At 44.1% G+C, this 18,668-nt stretch overlaps 3 protein-coding genes across 11 annotated transcripts in view; 2 read left to right on the top strand and 1 right to left on the bottom strand.

Moving 5' to 3' along the window:
• The window catches only part of PBRM1 (polybromo 1), a 69,218-nt gene extending 61,080 nt beyond the window's left edge, over positions 1-8,138 (top strand). For all 8 annotated transcript variants that reach the window (XM_056336172.1, XM_056336171.1, XM_056336178.1 and 5 more), the window contains 4 exons: positions 387-542; positions 2,997-3,067; positions 4,299-4,515; positions 4,821-8,138. In XM_056336172.1, the coding sequence (XP_056192147.1) occupies positions 387-542; positions 2,997-3,067; positions 4,299-4,515; positions 4,821-4,993 (617 nt within the window). In that variant the 3' untranslated portion in view covers positions 4,994-8,138. The remainder of the gene's footprint in view (positions 1-386; positions 543-2,996; positions 3,068-4,298; positions 4,516-4,820) is intronic.
• Positions 8,139-12,277: 4,139 nt separating this feature from the next.
• LOC130148060 (ubiquinol-cytochrome-c reductase complex assembly factor 5) lies at positions 12,278-14,488 on the bottom strand. Of its 2 annotated transcripts, XM_056336199.1 has the most exons (3): positions 14,376-14,488; positions 13,953-14,124; positions 12,278-12,642 (listed from the first exon to the last, which is right to left on the bottom strand). In XM_056336199.1, the coding sequence occupies exons 2-3, from the start codon at positions 14,101-14,103 to the stop codon at positions 12,575-12,577; spliced, it is 219 nt and encodes a 72-aa protein (XP_056192174.1). In that variant the 5' UTR covers positions 14,104-14,124; positions 14,376-14,488; the 3' UTR covers positions 12,278-12,574. The 2 variants fall into 2 exon arrangements, with proteins under 2 accessions (XP_056192174.1, XP_056192173.1); XM_056336198.1 differs by lacking the exon at positions 14,376-14,488 and having other exon boundaries at positions 13,953-14,319.
• Positions 14,489-14,638: 150 nt separating this feature from the next.
• The window catches only part of NT5DC2 (5'-nucleotidase domain containing 2), a 28,788-nt gene continuing 24,758 nt past the window's right edge, over positions 14,639-18,668 (top strand). The window contains exon 1 of the mRNA XM_056336169.1: positions 14,639-15,118. Coding sequence (XP_056192144.1) covers positions 14,836-15,118 — 283 coding nt within the window. The 5' untranslated portion in view covers positions 14,639-14,835. The remainder of the gene's footprint in view (positions 15,119-18,668) is intronic.

Genomic DNA, 18,668 nt, shown 5'->3' with positions numbered 1-18,668 from the left:
GGCTGTACGTGAAGCTTGTGTAGTTAGTGTTGTGTTTGTAATCTGTATGCAGATGGCAGAGCTTTAAGCTGTATTAAAATTGCTTGTGTTAGTAACATTTAATTGTGGCTGAATTTATTCCTTGTGTTAACATATCTGAATATTCAGCATTTATTGCCCCATGAGAAACATATAAATACACTAAATACTAATTCATCAGAAGTATAGTGTTTCATATTTATAACTTTATTTTTAATTTTTGTTTATTTTGCAAGATACTAATTGTAGTATCGTCTTGCTGTACTAAAGGTGCTTTTTTTTTTTTGTGGATAGTGCATGTCTACATGATTGTGTAGATCATATTGCATGTTATTGATGCATGTTTGAAATTTGTTGTGTCCTTCAAGGCATGATAAGTGGCTATCCACCGGTGCTGCCACCTTTGCAGGGCCCAGTTGATGGCATTGTTAGCATGGGCAGCATGCAGCCACTTCACCCAGGGGTGCCCCCACCCCACCAACTTCCGCCAGGTATGCCAGGCATCCCAGGCATCCCACCACCCGGTAAGAATGTCATCCTCATTCGCTCTTATTTCATTTTCATGTACTTGGCGTTTAACCAGTTGTTACAGAAATTATCTGCAGCTTGTTTTGGTCATAGCTTTTGTTTCTGAACATTGCAGGTTTGTGTAGCTGCAGCACACACGATGCACTGCTGAATGTATGAGGTATATGCAAGATGCTGACAGAACAGCATGTTCAGTAAACCAGCAAGGAACGGTTACTGGAGAAATGCAGTGCTGTTCCAGCAGTGGTTTTGCTCCAGCCAAAAAACATGACAATTGTGCTTGAGTTTCAGAGGTCTGAAAAGCTGAAATCAGCCTACTCGTATCCTTATGTCATTTGAACAGCATCCTTTCACTCTTCCTTTTCTTATTTAAAGTGGGCTTATAAATGAAATTTATTGCTCTCATTCCTTACCAAACACTTTTTTTCAATATGTTAATATTAATCAGTAGCCAGACTGAACTTAAATGAACCTGGTCATGTAAGACCCCTTGGCCATTGGGGCACTGATGTGTGTCATTATAAAATAACGTTCAGATTAAACCTTGTTGATACAACAGCAACTGGAAACGTGTGGGGGTAAGGTGAACTCAGTGTACTGTTGGCCAAATTTTGAATTGATTTTTGAGAGCATTATCTACTACATGTTTGCTATTTTTTTGCCATGCTTTCCATGAAAAGTGTGGCTGAATGAAACAAACATTTTTTCAGTGTTAATGCCATTAATGTGCCCTCTTTATGGGGAAAAATTTTCATCTGCCTCTGACCCTGTTTTCTGCTGATCCTTTCAGTTTTTACCTCTGATAACTCCTGTGCCTATTTAAAAGATGTGCATCCCATATGTTCAGCAGTTAAACAAGCTGTGGACAGAAGTGGTCTCATTTGCCTCCCCCTACCCCACTTGCAACTGTGTTTATTGGAAACGCTATTAAGATTTTCATCTGTATGTAAATTGTTTTGGGTTGCGGTGGGTTTGTTTTTTTGTTTGCTTGTTGCATTTTTAAAGTCCAGCAGTATTAGGTGTGCAGCTTGCAGCTTCGCAGGTGTGTAAGATTTGTCATAATGTCACACAGAGCAAGTAGGAAAACAGCTGTGTGTCTGTGAGCCTGGCTCCGACTCACCAAGGCAGTGACATTCAGCACATACCAGCCAATACAAATGTTTGGGAGGTGAATCCAGGACAATGCATTTCTTTGAGGAGTTTTTCCCACTAGAGAAGTGGGCTGTTATGGATGGTGTTTAAAACTGCGAGGATGTGGATTAGGGGAAAAATAATGCCTGGGAATGCAGAACCACACGTGAAGTGGTGCTAAATTGAGCGGGGTGGGCTAGGGGCGAAGCCATGCTCTGATGCTGGACAGGTGAGGGTGCCCTCATCCAGACCTCCTCACTTTGTACCAAAACCAAAATCTGTGCCATATTCCACAACCTATAATCGTCAGTGTTTTTGCCAACTTCTGTCTTGCTGTTAGTACAGATGCATTTAAAATGGGGCTGTGATGAAATGGAAAATGCATTTGAAATATGCTTTAGTGTGCAAAATGCAGTAGCACGTCTTTTCATCACTGATACAGAAACCTGCATGCAAATTAAACCCTCAGGAAAAGCACAGTTAGTTTGCAGCTTTTCCAGTGAATGAATATGAGAAGTGGCATAAACAGAAAGAAAAGCAGCAGCTCACATAACTTTCATTTTTTCACACCAAAGCATCTGTATGTAAAATATCAGGAACTGCGTGACTCTCATTTAGATTTGTAACTTATTGTATATAACACTGACATGGGTGTTTTCTGCTGCACTCTGTACAATAGGGAAAAGTCTCAATATGTTTGAGAAAATCTAGCAGGTTTTATTTTTTTGAAATGTGTTTCAAATATTCATCAGTCTTTTGTATAAGACTATTTAAGCTTAACCTACAAATTGAGTTTTATATTAGTGAGATCTAACAGAACTTGTGCAATGGCTTTGATTTTCTCCAGATGTGAATGCATTTTATAAAACTGAACACAAGGAAATGTTAAATGTTGCTAAAGCAAATCAGCATTTCCTTTCTTAAAGGATTCCAGGAAGATCCTGTCAAGCTAAAGATGTGTGTTATAAATTAAAAGATTTAGTTAGGCAATTGCTAAGTAACGTGGAAAAAAAAACCCAACTGAAAACCAAAAATTATTCACTTTGCATTTCTTTAAATTAATTCAATAGGCCACTTATCAATGCTTGGTGGTTGTCATGTTGGGGGGTTTTGTTGGTTTCTTTTTTTTTTTTTTTTTTTTTTCATTCAGAAATTTTTAAAGTGTTTTTTTTTATTGGGGGAGTGGGGGGTATTTGAATGTTGTACATCTGCTTAAAGTGAGCAATGATATCAAAGTATAACTTCTTACTGTAGAAGACCCAAGAGGTATTTGTCACTGCTCTGGAATAAGACTAATTATTTTATATTTTGGAATATAGGTGTTATAGGCCAAAATGTGTCCCCCATGGTAGGCACTCCAGCACCTGGAGCAAGTCCTTTTGGACAGCAGGTGAGTCATTTTTGCATTATTTATGAGGCTCTAAGGCTCTGAATTAGCATTTGAACAACATCTCAGTGAAAGCATGTCGGGATGGACATAGCCTTTCCCAGGCAGAACACAAACCATATGTACACCAATGTATTTAGAACCAGTTAATATCTTATGCTAAGAGTGTATGTCTGTATTTGTTGGTCAAATTGTTATTAGAGGAATTAATGAGGTTCTGTCCAGTGGGATAACCTGTGCAGTATAAGCAAGACAGTGTTTTGTTTCCTTTTCCTTCTACTAAACTGAGTCATTTCAACACAGTGTTAAACTGCTGATAATTTAGGTTTTGCATGCTTTGGTGATGCAGAGAGGATGCTGTTTGCTTTCTCAGCTGTTGATGGGTGGGTAAAAACTCCCTTGTTGTTTACTCCCGTATTTCACAAACTGATGAAGCAAATGTTTATTGGCAGTTCATAATTTGTGAGTTTGGATAACAATGATGATCAGATGTTCCTTCTCAGTGATAGATGCAGAAGAAGTGTTCAGTACATTTCCAATTGTGTTGACTAAATTTTTGCATCATAAAGAGAAATGTGATTTTTGACTAGAGGGCGTAAAGAAAACCAGAAGTTGAGTGAGAAAGTAGTAAAGTGTATATGTCATGGCATCAAGTTATTCCAGACCACAGGATATCTGTGCTAAGAGTTCTCAGTACTGCTACTTAATCACAGTGATGGGAATTCTTCTGTGTGACTGTGATTTTTATGGGGTTTTGTGGCCTGCCTGCAATTTTTGCCTGACAGTAATTAACATTTATTCTGTGCAAGTATCCCAGACAGCCAAGGATCAGGGTCAATTTGGATTAGAAGTTTTAGAGATAAACCCTGCACTTTACAGACCACACAGTTTCTGATCAAATTAGAGAAAGCATGAAAGAAAAAGGAGGCAAAAGGAGTAATTTAGGTTAAGAGGAGAGAGGAAAAATGGTGGGTAATTAGAGTATCTTTACATAGATTATGAACAGTGTTGTCTGCTAGATACGAGTGGTTTGTTTGCACTTTCTCTGTGCATCTCGGTGACCCCAATGGATAGCCCTGGCTGAAGTGAGTGTTTTGCAGGGATATTTCATAATGCCTTTGCTCATAAACCTCTTTTGAAGCTCCGTTGTGCAAGGGTGACCTGATGCACAGATGCAAAGCAGCTACCCTGCAGTTCCCCCAGCTGTGACCTGTCCGTTGCTTTGTCGTTGCAGATGGGAATCCTTGGCCCGCCGGGACAGCAGGCACCCCCTCCGTATCCCGGCCAGAGCCCAGCAAGTCAGCCGGTTATGCAGCAGCCCACAACTCCCATGTTCGTCTCCCCTCCACCAAAGACACAGAGGCTTCTTCATTCTGAAGCCTATCTGAAATATATTGAGGGGCTTAGTGCTGAATCAAATAGTATTAGCAAGTGGGACCAGACACTTGCAGGTAAGGCTTTTGATACAGTGGGATTTTTCCAGACAGAACACGCTTCTTTGTAACCATTAATATTTTTTGCTTTTATAGAAAATGCTGAATAAGTCTGCTTACTTAATAAAATGTAATTGTTAAAAACAGACTAGGAGTATATATGTTATCAGCAGGCTAATTCCATCGATGGGTAAATCTAAGAATCGTATGTGCTAAATTACTAGGGTAAAAGTTGTACTGTAGAATTATATTTGCCTTTTTCTAGAGAAATTGTGGTGAATATCAAAGCCAGTAGATAACAAGACCATTTCTTGACCTTCTAGCACGAAGACGAGATGTCCACTTATCAAAAGAACAAGAGAGCCGACTCCCTTCACACTGGTTGAAAAGTAAAGGGGCTCATAGCACAATGGCCGATGCATTATGGCGTCTGCGAGACTTGATGCTACGAGACACCCTTAACATCCGTCAGGCGTACAACATAGAAAATGTTTAGTCGCATAATTGCTTTTCTTTGATACCGGCATATAAGGAGTTTTGTGGAACAATAGCTGTTTTAGTTACTGGGTGGGAAGAGATAATCAACAATAATTTGTATTGCATTTTACTGTACATTGCAAGACCATTTTTATATAAGGACACTTTTAATAAGCATATTTCACTTTTTGTTATATTAAGTTGACTTTATCAAATACACGGATTTTTGCATATGTTTCCTTTGTTTGAAAGGCAATTTCATAATTGGTTAAGTGTAGTCAAGGATTCATCTTTCTTATACTTTGTTGCTGAGAATCTGATGCCATTGTTTTTATATAAAAGAAGAAAAAAAGAAAAAGTACAGATTGATACAGTGGAATATGAAATTAGTCGTAGTTTACATCTTAGAAGGATGTGTGTACATGTGCTTGTGTGTGCTAGCCACTTCTGGCAGAAATCTCTCTTGGATGTGAACAGGGAGGATCTCTTAAAAGAAGCTGAAGGTAAGCTGTGATTGACACTAGGGAAAATGACATTTCAAGTCAATACCAAGGCAGCTGAGTGGGCCACAGCAATTGTGGAAGTACTAGTGTGGATGGGACGAGGGTGTCTTGACTGCTGATGTTGTCCAGTCCTGTCCAGTAATTTAATTGTGTAGCCAAGGCCATTGTGATCCTAAATCAGTAACAGAATACATGTGCTGGCATGCCCTTAGAAGGTGAAATGTTTCATGTACCATGGCCTGCTTTGGGGGTTCTGCGATGTCCCCAACACCGAGCAGTGGGAGGGGGAAGTTTCCTCCCTAAGCAATTCTGTCTGCATGTGGAAGAGGCATGCAGAACTTCAAACCAGTTCAGGTCTTGGAAGGTAAGTTAGAGGAGAAGGGAGTTGGTGTAGTTTTCTTAGTGAAGTAACATGATGTTTTTAAATTCACACATATTCTGTTAATGATTGGGTATCGTAAGACATTTTTGTATGCTTTCTTTAAGTGTATTGATTCACCTTAAAGTTTTGCAATGCAAAATTTGAGAAAAATTTTGACATTTAAATGTATGGTATGTATGAGTTCAGCATACCAAGTACATTGGAGAAATAGAATTTCTGCATTGCAGTCTTCAGAGGGTTTGGGGGTTTTCTTTTTCTTTTTTTTTCCTTTTTTTGGTTTTTTGTTTGTTTGTGGGGTTTTTTTTGCTATGTAAGGTAGGTATAGACTCTTGCCAAATTTCAGGGTTGTGGCTGCATTCTGCTAAAGACTTGCCTGTCCTCCTAACTAACCAACCTTTTGGACTGCAGAGTTGTTTCTTTAAAGGTAAATCCTTTCATGTATTTAATTTTAGAAAAAGAATTAATACTTCTAGATTGCATCAAGTAACTGAGAAAGCTATGTTAAGTTGAAAAAATTGTTGGCAGGAGTGTGGTCGTTGCAATTCAGTCCAAAAGAACTGATTTACTGGTACACATCATCTTACTGTTAGAAATGTTCATCATGTGGAGATGGTTTTTAAAGTCTTAATAGTACAGAACCTTTTCATTTCAGTGTATTTGGCAGAGGGTTAAATATTTTCCTTCAAATACTGGATACGTTGGATTTTGTTTTGCTGATGTAATTAATACTGATGAGGGAAGTGACATGTGCAAGTATAAACTGTTGTTTAATTTTACTGGCTAATTCCTCTCCCTCTCCTATTGCAATCCTCCAGTCATTGCACAGAAACCCATGTAATTACAAGTAGGCACTTAAGGACAGTTTAAGTCAAATGTGCAATGGATATGAAGCAAATGGAGCTAAGCAACATATAGGGAAATTACGATTTTGGACTGTACAAGTAGCACACCTGCGGTACAGAAATTCCTTACTGGCCTTTGTAAATGATCAGTTTTATTTGACGAAGTAGAAACTGAATAGTCTTAAACTACCCCCATATATACAGTGTCATCTTAAAATGTGTTCAAATTGCCAGAGGCTTTGCAATTTTTAGCCACAAAGATGGGACGCTGAAGTGAATCAGGCAGCAAACCCTAGTTTTTGAGTATTTGGAACTATCATGGATTGTACTAATACACCACCAGATTCTCCTACTTCTCAGCATGAACAAAAATTACACCAAAGAACCTGGGATGGACTTTAGTTAAGTTATTGTTTTATTTATTTTCTTTTGAGGACTGGATGGGACTCCCTTTGGAGCCTGTATAACTCAGATGTTTAATTTATCTGAAGGTCAGTGATGAGCAGACTTGCAGCACTGGCTCTCTCCTGCCCGAGCAGCTGAAGCCCTACTTACACTGCTCTTCTCGGCCCAGGAGCAAGAGATTGGAAGTGCAAACAAAACCTGGGTCCTCCCGCAAGGCAGTGCAGAGCACTACCACTAAGCCACTGGGCTGGCCCTAATCAATTATTGTAAGCTTTGTTTATTTATTTCAAAATCATGTCTCTATATTGGAGGCATTTCAGTCAATTGCAGTGAAATTTAGGATATAATGGCTACAGTCTAGAATTCAAAACCAGCAAAAGAAACTGTTTTCTGACTCTGGTTAAAAAAAAAAAAAAAAAAAAAAGAAAAAAAAAGAAAAAAAGAAGACGTATCTGTCTGTCTCTCTTTGTGGGTGTCTGAACCCCTCATTTGTTTTCCACTGCCGTTCATTGTACTGGCGTAAAGAAAACTTTCATATTAAACTAAAAAGTATGTATGGGAGATGGTTGGCTTCTGTGAGAGTGGAAAATAGTTTAATCTAGGACCGGTATTTTCATAAACCAGTTGGAGATGACTAATAATTATTTGTTTTCTTCTTCAGTCCTTCCCTTCCATGAGAAAATTTACTGTTTGTGTAAAAAATCAAAACGTTGATGTTGGTGACTTTTTTTTCAGTGTATGTTTTCGGACCTGGTTAATCCATGCTTGGCTTTTCATTAGCTCTTGTACTCCTGAAGGTTAAGCTGCTAACCAGGTTTATAACATGTATGTACCATCACTTTGTTTACCTGAGTCTTTTTAATTTGAATAAAAATAGTTTGCAAAGTGTTTTGGATTAACCAGGTTTGAGTGTCCCATCAAGACTCTTGTTAGGATTTTATTTCAAGTAATTCTGGCTGTTGCTGATCCAAGTTTTCTCAAGTCCATGGTACGTGCATGCTTGTGTGTGAGTAAAGAATTCTTTTTATATTGTCCTGTGTATTGCAAGTTGTGCCTGGAAGGTGATAAGAACAGTGTTGCTGAAAAATATGGTTGCAAATTGAGCCATAAGGAGTATGAACAGTAAACCTTGAAAAACATGTGACGCATTGGGAACAAGCTGAGTGGATATGATAAGACTGAGCCAGTCCCAGGTGCCCGCACATAAATTGCTTTGAAAATAAATAGCAAGCCTTTATTTAATACTGGAAGCTAACCTGGTTCAGGACTCTCTTTTATGTAGCTGTGTAATAAAGGAAATTAGACCAGTAATACGGAAAAAGCATCTTTTATACAATAAAATTAGAAACCAGGATAGAAATTTTAATACCACAGTCTGCACGAAAAATTAAGTTATAGCAACCTCTCAAGGGGCCTCTGACATAAAATTTACAAAGAGCTATTTAAACAACCAGAACAGATAGCATTATATTTAATTAACACGCATTCATGTCTTTGACCTGGGGGATAAATGCTGCCTCTCACGCAGGCTGCCAGCTTTACAGACCTTCCACCTTTCTAAAATTTGATGGTGCAGTTGCACAGAGGAGACTTAATTCTAATCCTCCTCCACATCTTGTTGGCTCAGTCTGAGGTACTGAGGATCATCCACAGAAGTTTGAAGCCCCCCTCTTGGCTGCAAATGCACTAAATAGGAGTGGTGTTTCAAAAAGGCTGGGTACTGAACGTCATGTAACAAATGGGATCTGATTAATTGATAACGTGACGTTTTCTGATTAATAAACTAAACCTCATATTCCTTTTGCTTACTGCATTTTCCAGCAAGTCTAATTCGACTGTCATACAAAGAAATAAAACGACAGCTGCTGCAATGCATTAGGATCTGGTGATCCTGGGTAGATTCCCAGTATCTGTCAGGCCTCGGAGACGTGGTGGTCTCCCACGGTCGGTCTTCCCTGTGCCAAGAGGGATCAGAAATCCAGTGCAGAAGTCTGGCTGTGCAGATTATCATCTGTTAAAGGAGGCAGCGTAGGAGAGACAGGAAAAGAAACAGAGGAGAATGTGCTGAATTATCCAGCAGCATGAATAACCGGTGTGGCTGAGCTCAGGTTAAGGTAAGTGCGATAAAAGCCTTGGACAAAAATGGTGAGGGAGGGTGAGCCCTTCGGGAAGTCTGCGCAGCTCTCAACCGGGAGGGTTCAAATTCAGTTTCCATGGGGTGATTTTGGGGAGGACTGTGATTTAATCCTCATTCTTGGTGCAAAGCACCAACACCCAGTAAGGGATGAGGGAGTTCCTCTGGACCAGTCATCCTGCCAGTGCCTGTTGCATGCAGATTTTTGTGCCTTTCTGGGAAGAAGCTGGGGTGGGTCATAACCAGAGCACAGGTACGGTTTTGTAGCTGTGTATGAAGTCTGAAGTGGGAGCTCATCTCCACTGACTACGATAAAAGTTTTGCTCTAGGGAAGAATTCACCAGCACATAACAGATGACTGGCCTTTTTCTACCCTTCCAAAGCTGGGACAGAACTGCTGCAGCCCTGTGCCAGGAGTACAGGCTGGGCACCTACACGCTTCCTCTACCAGAACTTTTCAGTACTTCCCAGGCTTGCTGCAGTTCTTTCAGCAGGCAGCATCCTTGGGCGCACAACAGTGGGGAAACAATCAATGAAAGATCTGTTCTTTCCACAAAATCATTCTGAAATCTGCAGTAGATTTGTCCCCTCTAATGCTGGAGTGGTGAGCGGCATTCCTCGTACCTAAGTGTTGCTGTTTGTTCGTGACGACTATTGACCGCTGCTGCCCGCGTTGAAATTTTCCATGCTTGATATCTGTATTGGCCTGACTGCTACAATTTGGAAAGCTTTCAGGAGAAATGCTTCGCTAATTCTCAATTTCCTGCTGTGCCTGCTGCAAATGAACACGAGACCACTGTTCTTAGATGCTGAGCTGCGTTCTGGGCTGACAGCAGATGAACTCCCTGAAGAAGGAATGGATGCGCTCAACCCTAGAGCTGGCAGGGGCTCAGCAGCATTTAAAACGAAAGCTGTGTTCCTGGCTTGCTCCCAGTGCGTAGCAGCAGCGGCGGCGTGTTTCCAGTGCTGGCCTGAGCTCCGAGCCGAGGGAGAGTTCTTGCTTCCTCCCATTGCCCACCACTGCAGCAGACAGATGGGGGAGGATGGGGAGGAAATGGGGACACGAGTGCCAGAAAGATGGTGGGAAAGAGATCGCTGGGGAAGGCAAAAAGCACAGAACTAGGAGTCAGCGGGGATAAAACTGAGAAACCAAATTAAGACCTTGGCCACTGAAGATTGGGTGTAAATAAAAATTGATACTAGATCACCCAGGGTGCTCAGTACTGGAATGGCTGGGCACTGGGGCCTTACAGCTAGTCTTACTTCCAGCATTAGTGAGAGACTGGCAAAATCACGGAATAACAAAGGATCAGCACTAGCAAACACACTGTGGAATGAAAAATACACACAGTTGAGATTTCTAAATGTCAAGTCTCATCTGTCGTAACAGATCTGTGTTGCCTGAAATGATACAATGCCAGCTTGGAGAAGGATTTTATTCCTGCGCTGGTCACAAAGAACAGTGACATACAACTCCCTGACGCCAGACTTCTTGTGAGCAACTGCAGCCTGCCTCGCTCTATGTTTACCTAGCTGGAGACACCCAAGACAAATATCTTCCAGAGATGCCTGGTACTCTCTGCTGCAAATGGGAAACACTGCTGCAAAATGAGCAAGAGATCTGAAGTGAAAAAATGGACCTCGATTCACTAAGGTCTGTGAAACACACTTGCTGCTGTTACAGGAGTGCTTAAGCCAAGCCACAGGCGGTTTTCACAGCAGGCTCCGAAGTACTAAGAAGGAACTAGGGCACAAGCTCGCTCTTAAAAAACCCAAAGATACTGAAAAACTTACTTGTTCTATAGAAGCCAAGCACAAGAGAGATCCAGAAGGCTCAAGAAGTAAAGGCAGGTAGAGCTAAAGCTCAGCAGTTCTCAGAATCCAGCTTTTTGTTGATGCTTTATTCTTTAATGTATTGCTACAGTCAGGATTTACTTCAGTGCAACAATCTGTGACTGGAAAAAGAAGCTTGTGCAGGAGTCTTTGAACTTGGGCTCTACCTTGGAACCAAAGTTAAAATCTAGGTTCTTATTACTCCTGAAATGGAAGATTTTTCCAAGTAATTCATTTGCTGTCAAAATACACAGCAGCACGGTGACATCATTAATTCTCTGACAGTTTTTTTTGTCTCCTGAAAACACAAGTAGCGCTACTCCTCCAGATCAAGTCCTTCCTTGGAAGACACAACACAAAGTACAGCAGTTACCCTCTACTTGCAAGTTTGAGTACCTGCACTGTAACATCTTCAAAACAGCCATCATCTCTTCAGTTGATGAAAACTTAATTCTGTGGGAAAAGGCTGCTGGAAATTAGCACAGGAATGCACGTTAAATATACAAACTGCCTTGGGTTTGGTTTTAGGCTGATCTTAAGAATCAGCTTCTTTGTGGAACCCTTGGGATATACACATACCATCAGAAATAAAAAAAATTGCATTAATATAGGATGCTCACTGATTACATTGCAGCAGTCATCCTAGTGCACAGTCATGACGTGTTCCCATGCACCTAAGAGCTAGTGTCACTGTGTTAGGGAGTGAAGGCTGTGCAGGGTACAGCAGTTAGCTCTCTCCTTTTTTTTCTTCTTTGGGGAGACAGGAGTCCTGCAAACAGAATTCAGGTTTGCTGGGACTGCCATTGCATGTTCCTCTGAACTTGGCGCCTGTACACATGGGACTTTTTTCCCCCAACGCCCTCAGGTCAATTCATTGTTAGAGTAGCAATGTAGAGTATTACAGCACTTGCAGGCACTGGAGCCTGAATGCACGGATGACTTTCCAAACAGTGTGGGCTGAGTAAACACTGAGCAGTGAGTCTGTCCTCTTTTTACCTAGTTTAAGTTGTGCCACATCGGGAAGAAAACAAATCAGATGCCAGCGTACATTCTCTCATTACAAAGGAAACTATTCTTTCTAATATTATTTCTCCATTGTTTCTAATGTGCTGAGATACTATGTATGCAATATGTAACATTTCTTTCCCCTTGGTCTTGTTGCAAGAATGGTGTCTCATCAAGCAAAGAAAAGCAGTAGCCAGACTGTTTATTCTGTGTAGTTTATTTAGAAGTACTAAACAAACATTAAATAAGTGGCAGAGGCCTAAACACAATGAGCTTCTTGCTACTGTATTTGGCTTAAATACAAAATATTAAGGATAGGAAGTAGATTGAAGAAGAATAAAACTTCCAAAACCATCTGAGAGTGTATTACACAGACTTGTAGATTACAGTTTATCTTGCAGAGACAAAATCTTCTCCTGCAGTCCACGTGGCAGTAACACTTCTTTGGTATTAATACAATTGAAGCATTCAGGACCTGTCCCTTGAAACATTTCTGCTAAAATTCATTTTTTCCCATCCTTGCCTCGTACTGTCTTTCAGATCGTTTCCTACGGTAAACATCATCTGCCAGAAAAAGATTTTTTTTTTTATATTAGCATTTTCCAAGTGCAAGACACTATTAAATGCCTGAAGCCTTTCATTTCTTTTTAAACTCTTCCAGTTTTCTCTTGCAGACACTGACTGACAGGGAACTGAAAATTCAAGCCAACACAAATCCTTGTTACCATTTAAAAATAGCTCATGTTCTCCCTCCCATCCAGGCTAAAGTTCTTCACATCAGTCCTGATGAAATGTTTTTATAGGAAAACTAAGTTTCCAATGTGATACAGTCAATTCCTTGTCTACTTTCCCATGAGGGTGATTAAAAGTACAAATGCCTAAACTAGCTGAAGCGGAAGGGAAATTAAATTAGAGGCACAAAGTCAATGCCTGGGGACTGCCAGCAGGGCTTCAGTATTTTAGCTTTATTTTTTTAATAAAGAAAACAGGAATGTAACCACCCTCATAGACTTCCAAGTTGTTCTTCCTGCCCGAGGCCCCCCAATCACTCCTAAATATCTATCACCAAATGAAATCTGTCAGAAAAAAAAGGTTATCAGTTGTGTGTTGTCATTTCGCACGGACCATGGAGCAGCAATAAGGCTAAACCGCACAATTATTACTGCAGCATAGTATCATTTAGGCATAGCAGTTATTTTTTTGAGATAAGTCTCAAGCTGAAATATAGCTGCTACACAGATGTTGTGCTTTAGCTTCTAACTGGACTTTATTGCCCTGCAGGTATGCTTCGGGAATCAACTGAACCACCCCACAAACCCCAGCCTTCAGAAGCCGGCAGGGCAGCAGTTCTGTTTGCAGTGAGTTTGTCAGCTACGAAAACTGTATCAACCCGGTTTATTTTCCAGGAGACTCAGCTAGATTTCCCATGAAACATGGTAGGGCCGATCCTTTTCCCCCAAGTACAGAAACATTTCTAGCACGGTTCCTCAAAGGGAGGAATGCCACATTAAAACTGAAGGCTTTAACTGCTGGAAACTAAGCGCCATGAGCCAAGTTCCTGCGACTCGTTTTCCCGCTTTCTAATTGACACGGTCACATTCGGACTGACCTACACCGACATTCTGACAACCCTGGCGAGTTTTTTCAGTGTAAAAAAAAAATATAATAATTTTAATTTAGTATTCGAAACCCAGCTGCGTTTTTTTGTTGGCTTCTGCCCGGTGTGTTCCGCCGGGGGGGGGCAGAGCGGGGGTGCCAGGCCCGCGGGAGGGCCGGGGGCTGGCCGTGGCCGTGCCCCTTGCAGCCCCCGGTGTGTCCCCCGCGCACAGGCAGCGCTGCGGGGGCCTCCTGCCGCCCCGCGGGCCCTCACTTACAGAAGGTCTCCTTGCCGATGCGGACGTTGATCATGAACCACTCCATGGCTCCCCCCAGCAGGAAGAAGAAGGGCAGGAACCGGTAAACGCCGAAGCGCCGCTTCCCGGGCACCAGCTGCAAGAGGCGCTTCACCCTCCTGCTGACCAGCATGGCCGGGCCCGGCGCCCTCAGCTCGGCGGGGAAGGAAACGGGGGGAGGGCGTGTGAGCGGCGGGACGGGACGGGACGCACAGCGGCCCTCGGCGCCCCGCGGCCAAACCGCCCCCGGCAGCCCAGCCCGGCCCGGCGCGGTGCCGCAGCCCCAGCCGCCCGGAGCGGGGGTCAAACCAAGCCCGGCCTCGCCCCCGCCACCATGGCAGCCCTCGGCCGCCCCCGGCCCGGCCCCCACGCAGCCAATCAGCGCCGCGCCCCCGCGCCCCTCACCTCCAGCGCGGGCCGCCCGGCCCCCCCAGCAGCCGAACGGGAAGGTCGTCTCGGCGCTCACGTGACAGCGCTCGGGGCGGCTCGCCTCGCCTGATTGGCCAGGGCGGAACGGGACCGAGGCCGGGGGCGGGGCCGCAGTGAGGAACCACCGCCCCTCCCCGCCCCTCTCCCCGTCGCCCCCCGCCTGAGGGGCCGGAGCGCGGCGAGCGGAGCCCGCCGGGGCCCCGCCGCCCTCCGCCCCCCTCCGCCCCCCTCCGCCCCCCTCCGCCCCCCTCCGCGGGCGGGCGCTGAGCGCCGCCCCCCGGCTCCCTCGCCGAGGCGCGCCCGGCCCCCTCGCACACGGGGTGGCGGGGATTGGCCGGCCGGCGGGTGCCGCCGCGGGCCGGGGCGGCGGGGCGCGGAGCGGAGCAGCGGGGCCAGCCCCGGCCGAGCGCGGGCTGCCCGAGGCTGCGGCGGGACCATGGCTGCGCTGGGCATGGCGGCGCTGAGGAGGGGCGGCGGCGCGGCCCCCCGGCTCCTCGCCGTGGCCGTCTCCTGCCAGAGCTGCCGCCCTAAAGCCAGCCAGTGCCCCGGGGACGGCGGGCACGGGCAGCCCAAGGAGCAGCACCCGCCGGCCGCCGGCAGAGCCCGGCGCGGCGCCGAGCCTGGCCCCGCCGCGGGCAGCCAGCCCCTCCCGGCCGAGGGCGCCGACACCAAGACCTACTTGTGGGCCAGGTACCACGAGATGAAGAAGCTAGTCTACGGTAAGGGCCGCCTCGGCCGCCGGCTGCCACGTCCCGCCGCGCTCCGCCTCTCTCCTTGTTTTTTCTCCCTCCCCCCCCTTTGCATCTCGGCGCCTTCCCCGCGCTGCGGGACTGGGGACGTGCCCGTCGCTGTGCAGCCGCCGGGCTGGAAGCCCTCTCCCTGGCAATGCCTGCCGCCGCCGCCGGGCCCTCGGGGACTGTTATTTCTACCGAAACATGGCCCTGATCATCCTCTCCCCGTCCTGGGCTTCCCTCTGGGAAGATCCCTGGTCTCAGCGTTGCAGGACGTGCAGAGTGGGGTTCTTGACGACTGGCCTCCCTGACACGAGTGTCATCGTGGCAAATGGGCTAAATAAAGGGCTTGTTGCATTTGTCTCTAATTTGCCATGTGGAAACGAGGTTAGACTAGGACAGCATCACTGTCTAGTGATGCTGACTGAGGTGGTGAGGAGTCCAGGGTCCAGCTTGTAACTCACGGTTGGCAGAAGGGTGTGCATGGAGAGGGCTGATGCTGTAGCTGCTAGGGTGTCTCCTGATCCTGAGCTTAGTTTGTGTTACAGATGCAAAACACCTTTTACTTATGTGCATGCATGTGTGTTTTTGGTCCTTAGACCAAGAAATTACTGGCTCGGTTGGGTACATGGAAATCTTGCTAAGCAAGGGGAAAACTCATGCCACCAGCCACATCTGTCCATGTGTAAAACAGGGCTGTGGCCTTTTTGGCAGCAGCAGACCTCCACTGTACTAAACTCGCCTAAAAATGTGAAAAAAATAAGAAAAGCTTTCATGGCAGAAGGGCAGGAAACTTTCCTGCTGGTTTCTTGATTCTTGGAATGCTGAAGGTAAGCACTGTGGAGAGCTAGGAAGTGTGACTTTGTGTCTGCTGTTCAATAGCTCTCCGTTACCTTTCGTTTCTCTAAGGGTTTGAAGAAGGATGGCAGCCAGCCATAGGGATCTGGAAGAACCGTCTCACTGTTCTGAGACTGACAAGTGCTGTCATGTCTTCCTCCCCACCTTCCAGTAGACGAGATTTGACATAAAAATCGAAAGGCCTTCATGATGCAGAAATGTGAAGGAACTGGCCACTGAATCCTTGCATTCCAGCTTTTGCAGGATGTGAGCTCCTTTGCCTGAGCTGTCGAAGGCAGTACAAGGTGCTGACAGAGGACAGTAGCTTCATGTTAAGTCCCTGCTCCAAGACTGAGCTGTGGTTTTAGCACCACTGCTTGAAAGAAGTTCCAGCTTGCAAGACTTGTCATGGTGTTTGGACATTAATACCCACAAAGGCACTTTTTTTCTTTTCCATAACAGTATTGAAACCATAAATGCAAATTTGTTAATAGGCTGCATCATCATCTCTTGGGAAAATTCTCAGTTTACTGTGTGGCAGATTATGAAGTTTGTGTTCACACAGTTGCACTTTGTTGGGATGCAAAAGATACAGTTATTAATTACTTGAGTGGAGAACTAATTAGCAGGACTAAAGGTCAAATGAAGCTGGGTGAAGTAGCCCATGTGTTACAGAGCAGACTCTTTACAAACCTTCAGGTAACTATTAGACATGTTGAATAAGGCAGCCCTCGTTTGTTTAAAGAATAGTTGCCCAAACCAAAATTTCAAGACTGTGCTGTTATTCAAGTCCTGTCAAGAAGAGACATAAACAGATTTGGTCCATGTTGGTTTTAATTGTTGGTTTGACAACTACACTGAGACGTGCAAAACGTGGCATCAGCCTGTTCCTTTGTTCTTGATTTCAAACTCAGATATAAAAGTGAAAGTCTATGGTTTGGTTATGGATTTGAAAACATCATCACATCTCAATACTTACCAGCACTGAGTTTGAGAAGGCTCCTGTGGTGCCACCTTCTCCTTCCTTATCTGAAGCTCCACCTTTAGGAAGTCCTTTGTCCTATATTGGTTTTGCAGAGATCTCTGCCAGGAGAACTTACGATGTGTCTTCAAACCAGCTTGTGCTTAGGACCTGATTTGTAGAGCAACGTTTCATTTTTGTGCAGAGGGGATTGCAGTGATAAATGCTGACCAGGTTGGACAGGGCAGGATGTATAGGACAAGAGCTTCTGTGCAGTAAAGCTCAGCAGTGGTACAGGTTTGGTGGCCAGAGCCCAGGCACCAGAAGTTCTCAACTTTATAGAAACATGTCTGTGTTCTGCCAGGCTTGTGTGGTGATACAAACAACAGCACAACATAGCTATACAAAAGGTGCTGCTGAGGTAAAACCTCCCCTTCGTGTTGACTCAGGAGAAGCCATGCTCTTCATTATTCCCCCTGTCTTTTGCAACACTGACTCTTAGGACCAAATTTCATTACCTGTAAGAGTTTGAGGCTACTATTTCCACCTAATGTGCTTTTATTAGGTTTTTTTTTCCTTCTCTGCCAAAAAGAAAACTATAATCGCATTTGTCAGAAGGGTGGTGTTGAGCAAGACTTGTTGTATTCTGATTTGATGATATCTGAAGTGTCAAGGAAGGCTGATACGCTTTCTCAGTAAGCAGTGCTTGAAGTCTTGCACTCTAGGAAGCATCCAATCCTGAAACTCAGTGGAATGGGCAAGTGAGTGAGGATTTGGCTGTAAGCAAGTATATATGTTTTTTTCTAGATCTTTCAAACTTGTAAACATGGCTACAAAACAGCTTTCCTAAGGAAACTTTAAAATAACTTATTGCCTCTGCATGACAAGCTTGATCATGGTTAAATGTGAGAATTACTGAGGATAGAGACAAGTTCGCAGACAGCAAGAACTTGATTAAGCATTGGTAATACTGAGGGTGTAGCTCGGAGGTAGTCCTTACTCTTTTTAGGTCGTGTAGATCCAGAGATACCTTTGCATCTAAATAATGCAAACTGCAGTCAGCGACATGTGCCCATTACATGTGGAAGTGGGAGAGATGACACCCCTGTGTGATCATTGCATTAGTGATTTTGGTGTGGTGCAGAGGTGTTTTTTACAGTTCAGCACATTTTGGTTCTGCTTGTGTTGCTAATTTCAAGCAGGCACAAAGATTGAAGCACTCACTCCTTGTCAAACTAGTAAACTAGTCTAGTGCTATGATAATAAATGCCCTGCAAATTGCTTAGGGAGTGTGCATGTCTCACGGGTTGTGGCACCTATGGATTGAGCTGGGACTGGGAATGACAATTAGCAACCAGAACTGGAGGTGCGACCAGTTATGTTAACTTCCCAATCCTGCTTTCCCTAAATGTAAACACTTGTAAAGAACTCCTATAGCAGCATTTGTCTAGTGCCTTTGTGTATATAAAAAATGTAAAGTTGTCATGAAGCAATATTTTTTAATACTACTTTTGCTTGGTGTTCATTCACTTTTGGTGAGAAATGCCAAAATATTTAGGCATAATGGCATAAATTCAAGAGTATGCTCCAGAGTAATTTTTAGCACTCTATTAATATGGTTCCTCTGTCATTTAATGTTCTTTTAAGTAGTATTTCCCTCTCCCTACCCTCTTGGTAGAGGCGTCTTCAGCGGGTTGGAGGGCTTTGCGGGAAATGGTACAAAACAACACTTAAAAAAGG

Source organism: Falco biarmicus, chromosome 4 (assembly GCF_023638135.1).
Source record: "Falco biarmicus isolate bFalBia1 chromosome 4, bFalBia1.pri, whole genome shotgun sequence".
NCBI classification, from domain to species: Eukaryota; Metazoa; Chordata; class Aves; order Falconiformes; family Falconidae; genus Falco; species Falco biarmicus.
This window is presented reverse-complemented; position numbering and strand designations above follow the sequence as displayed.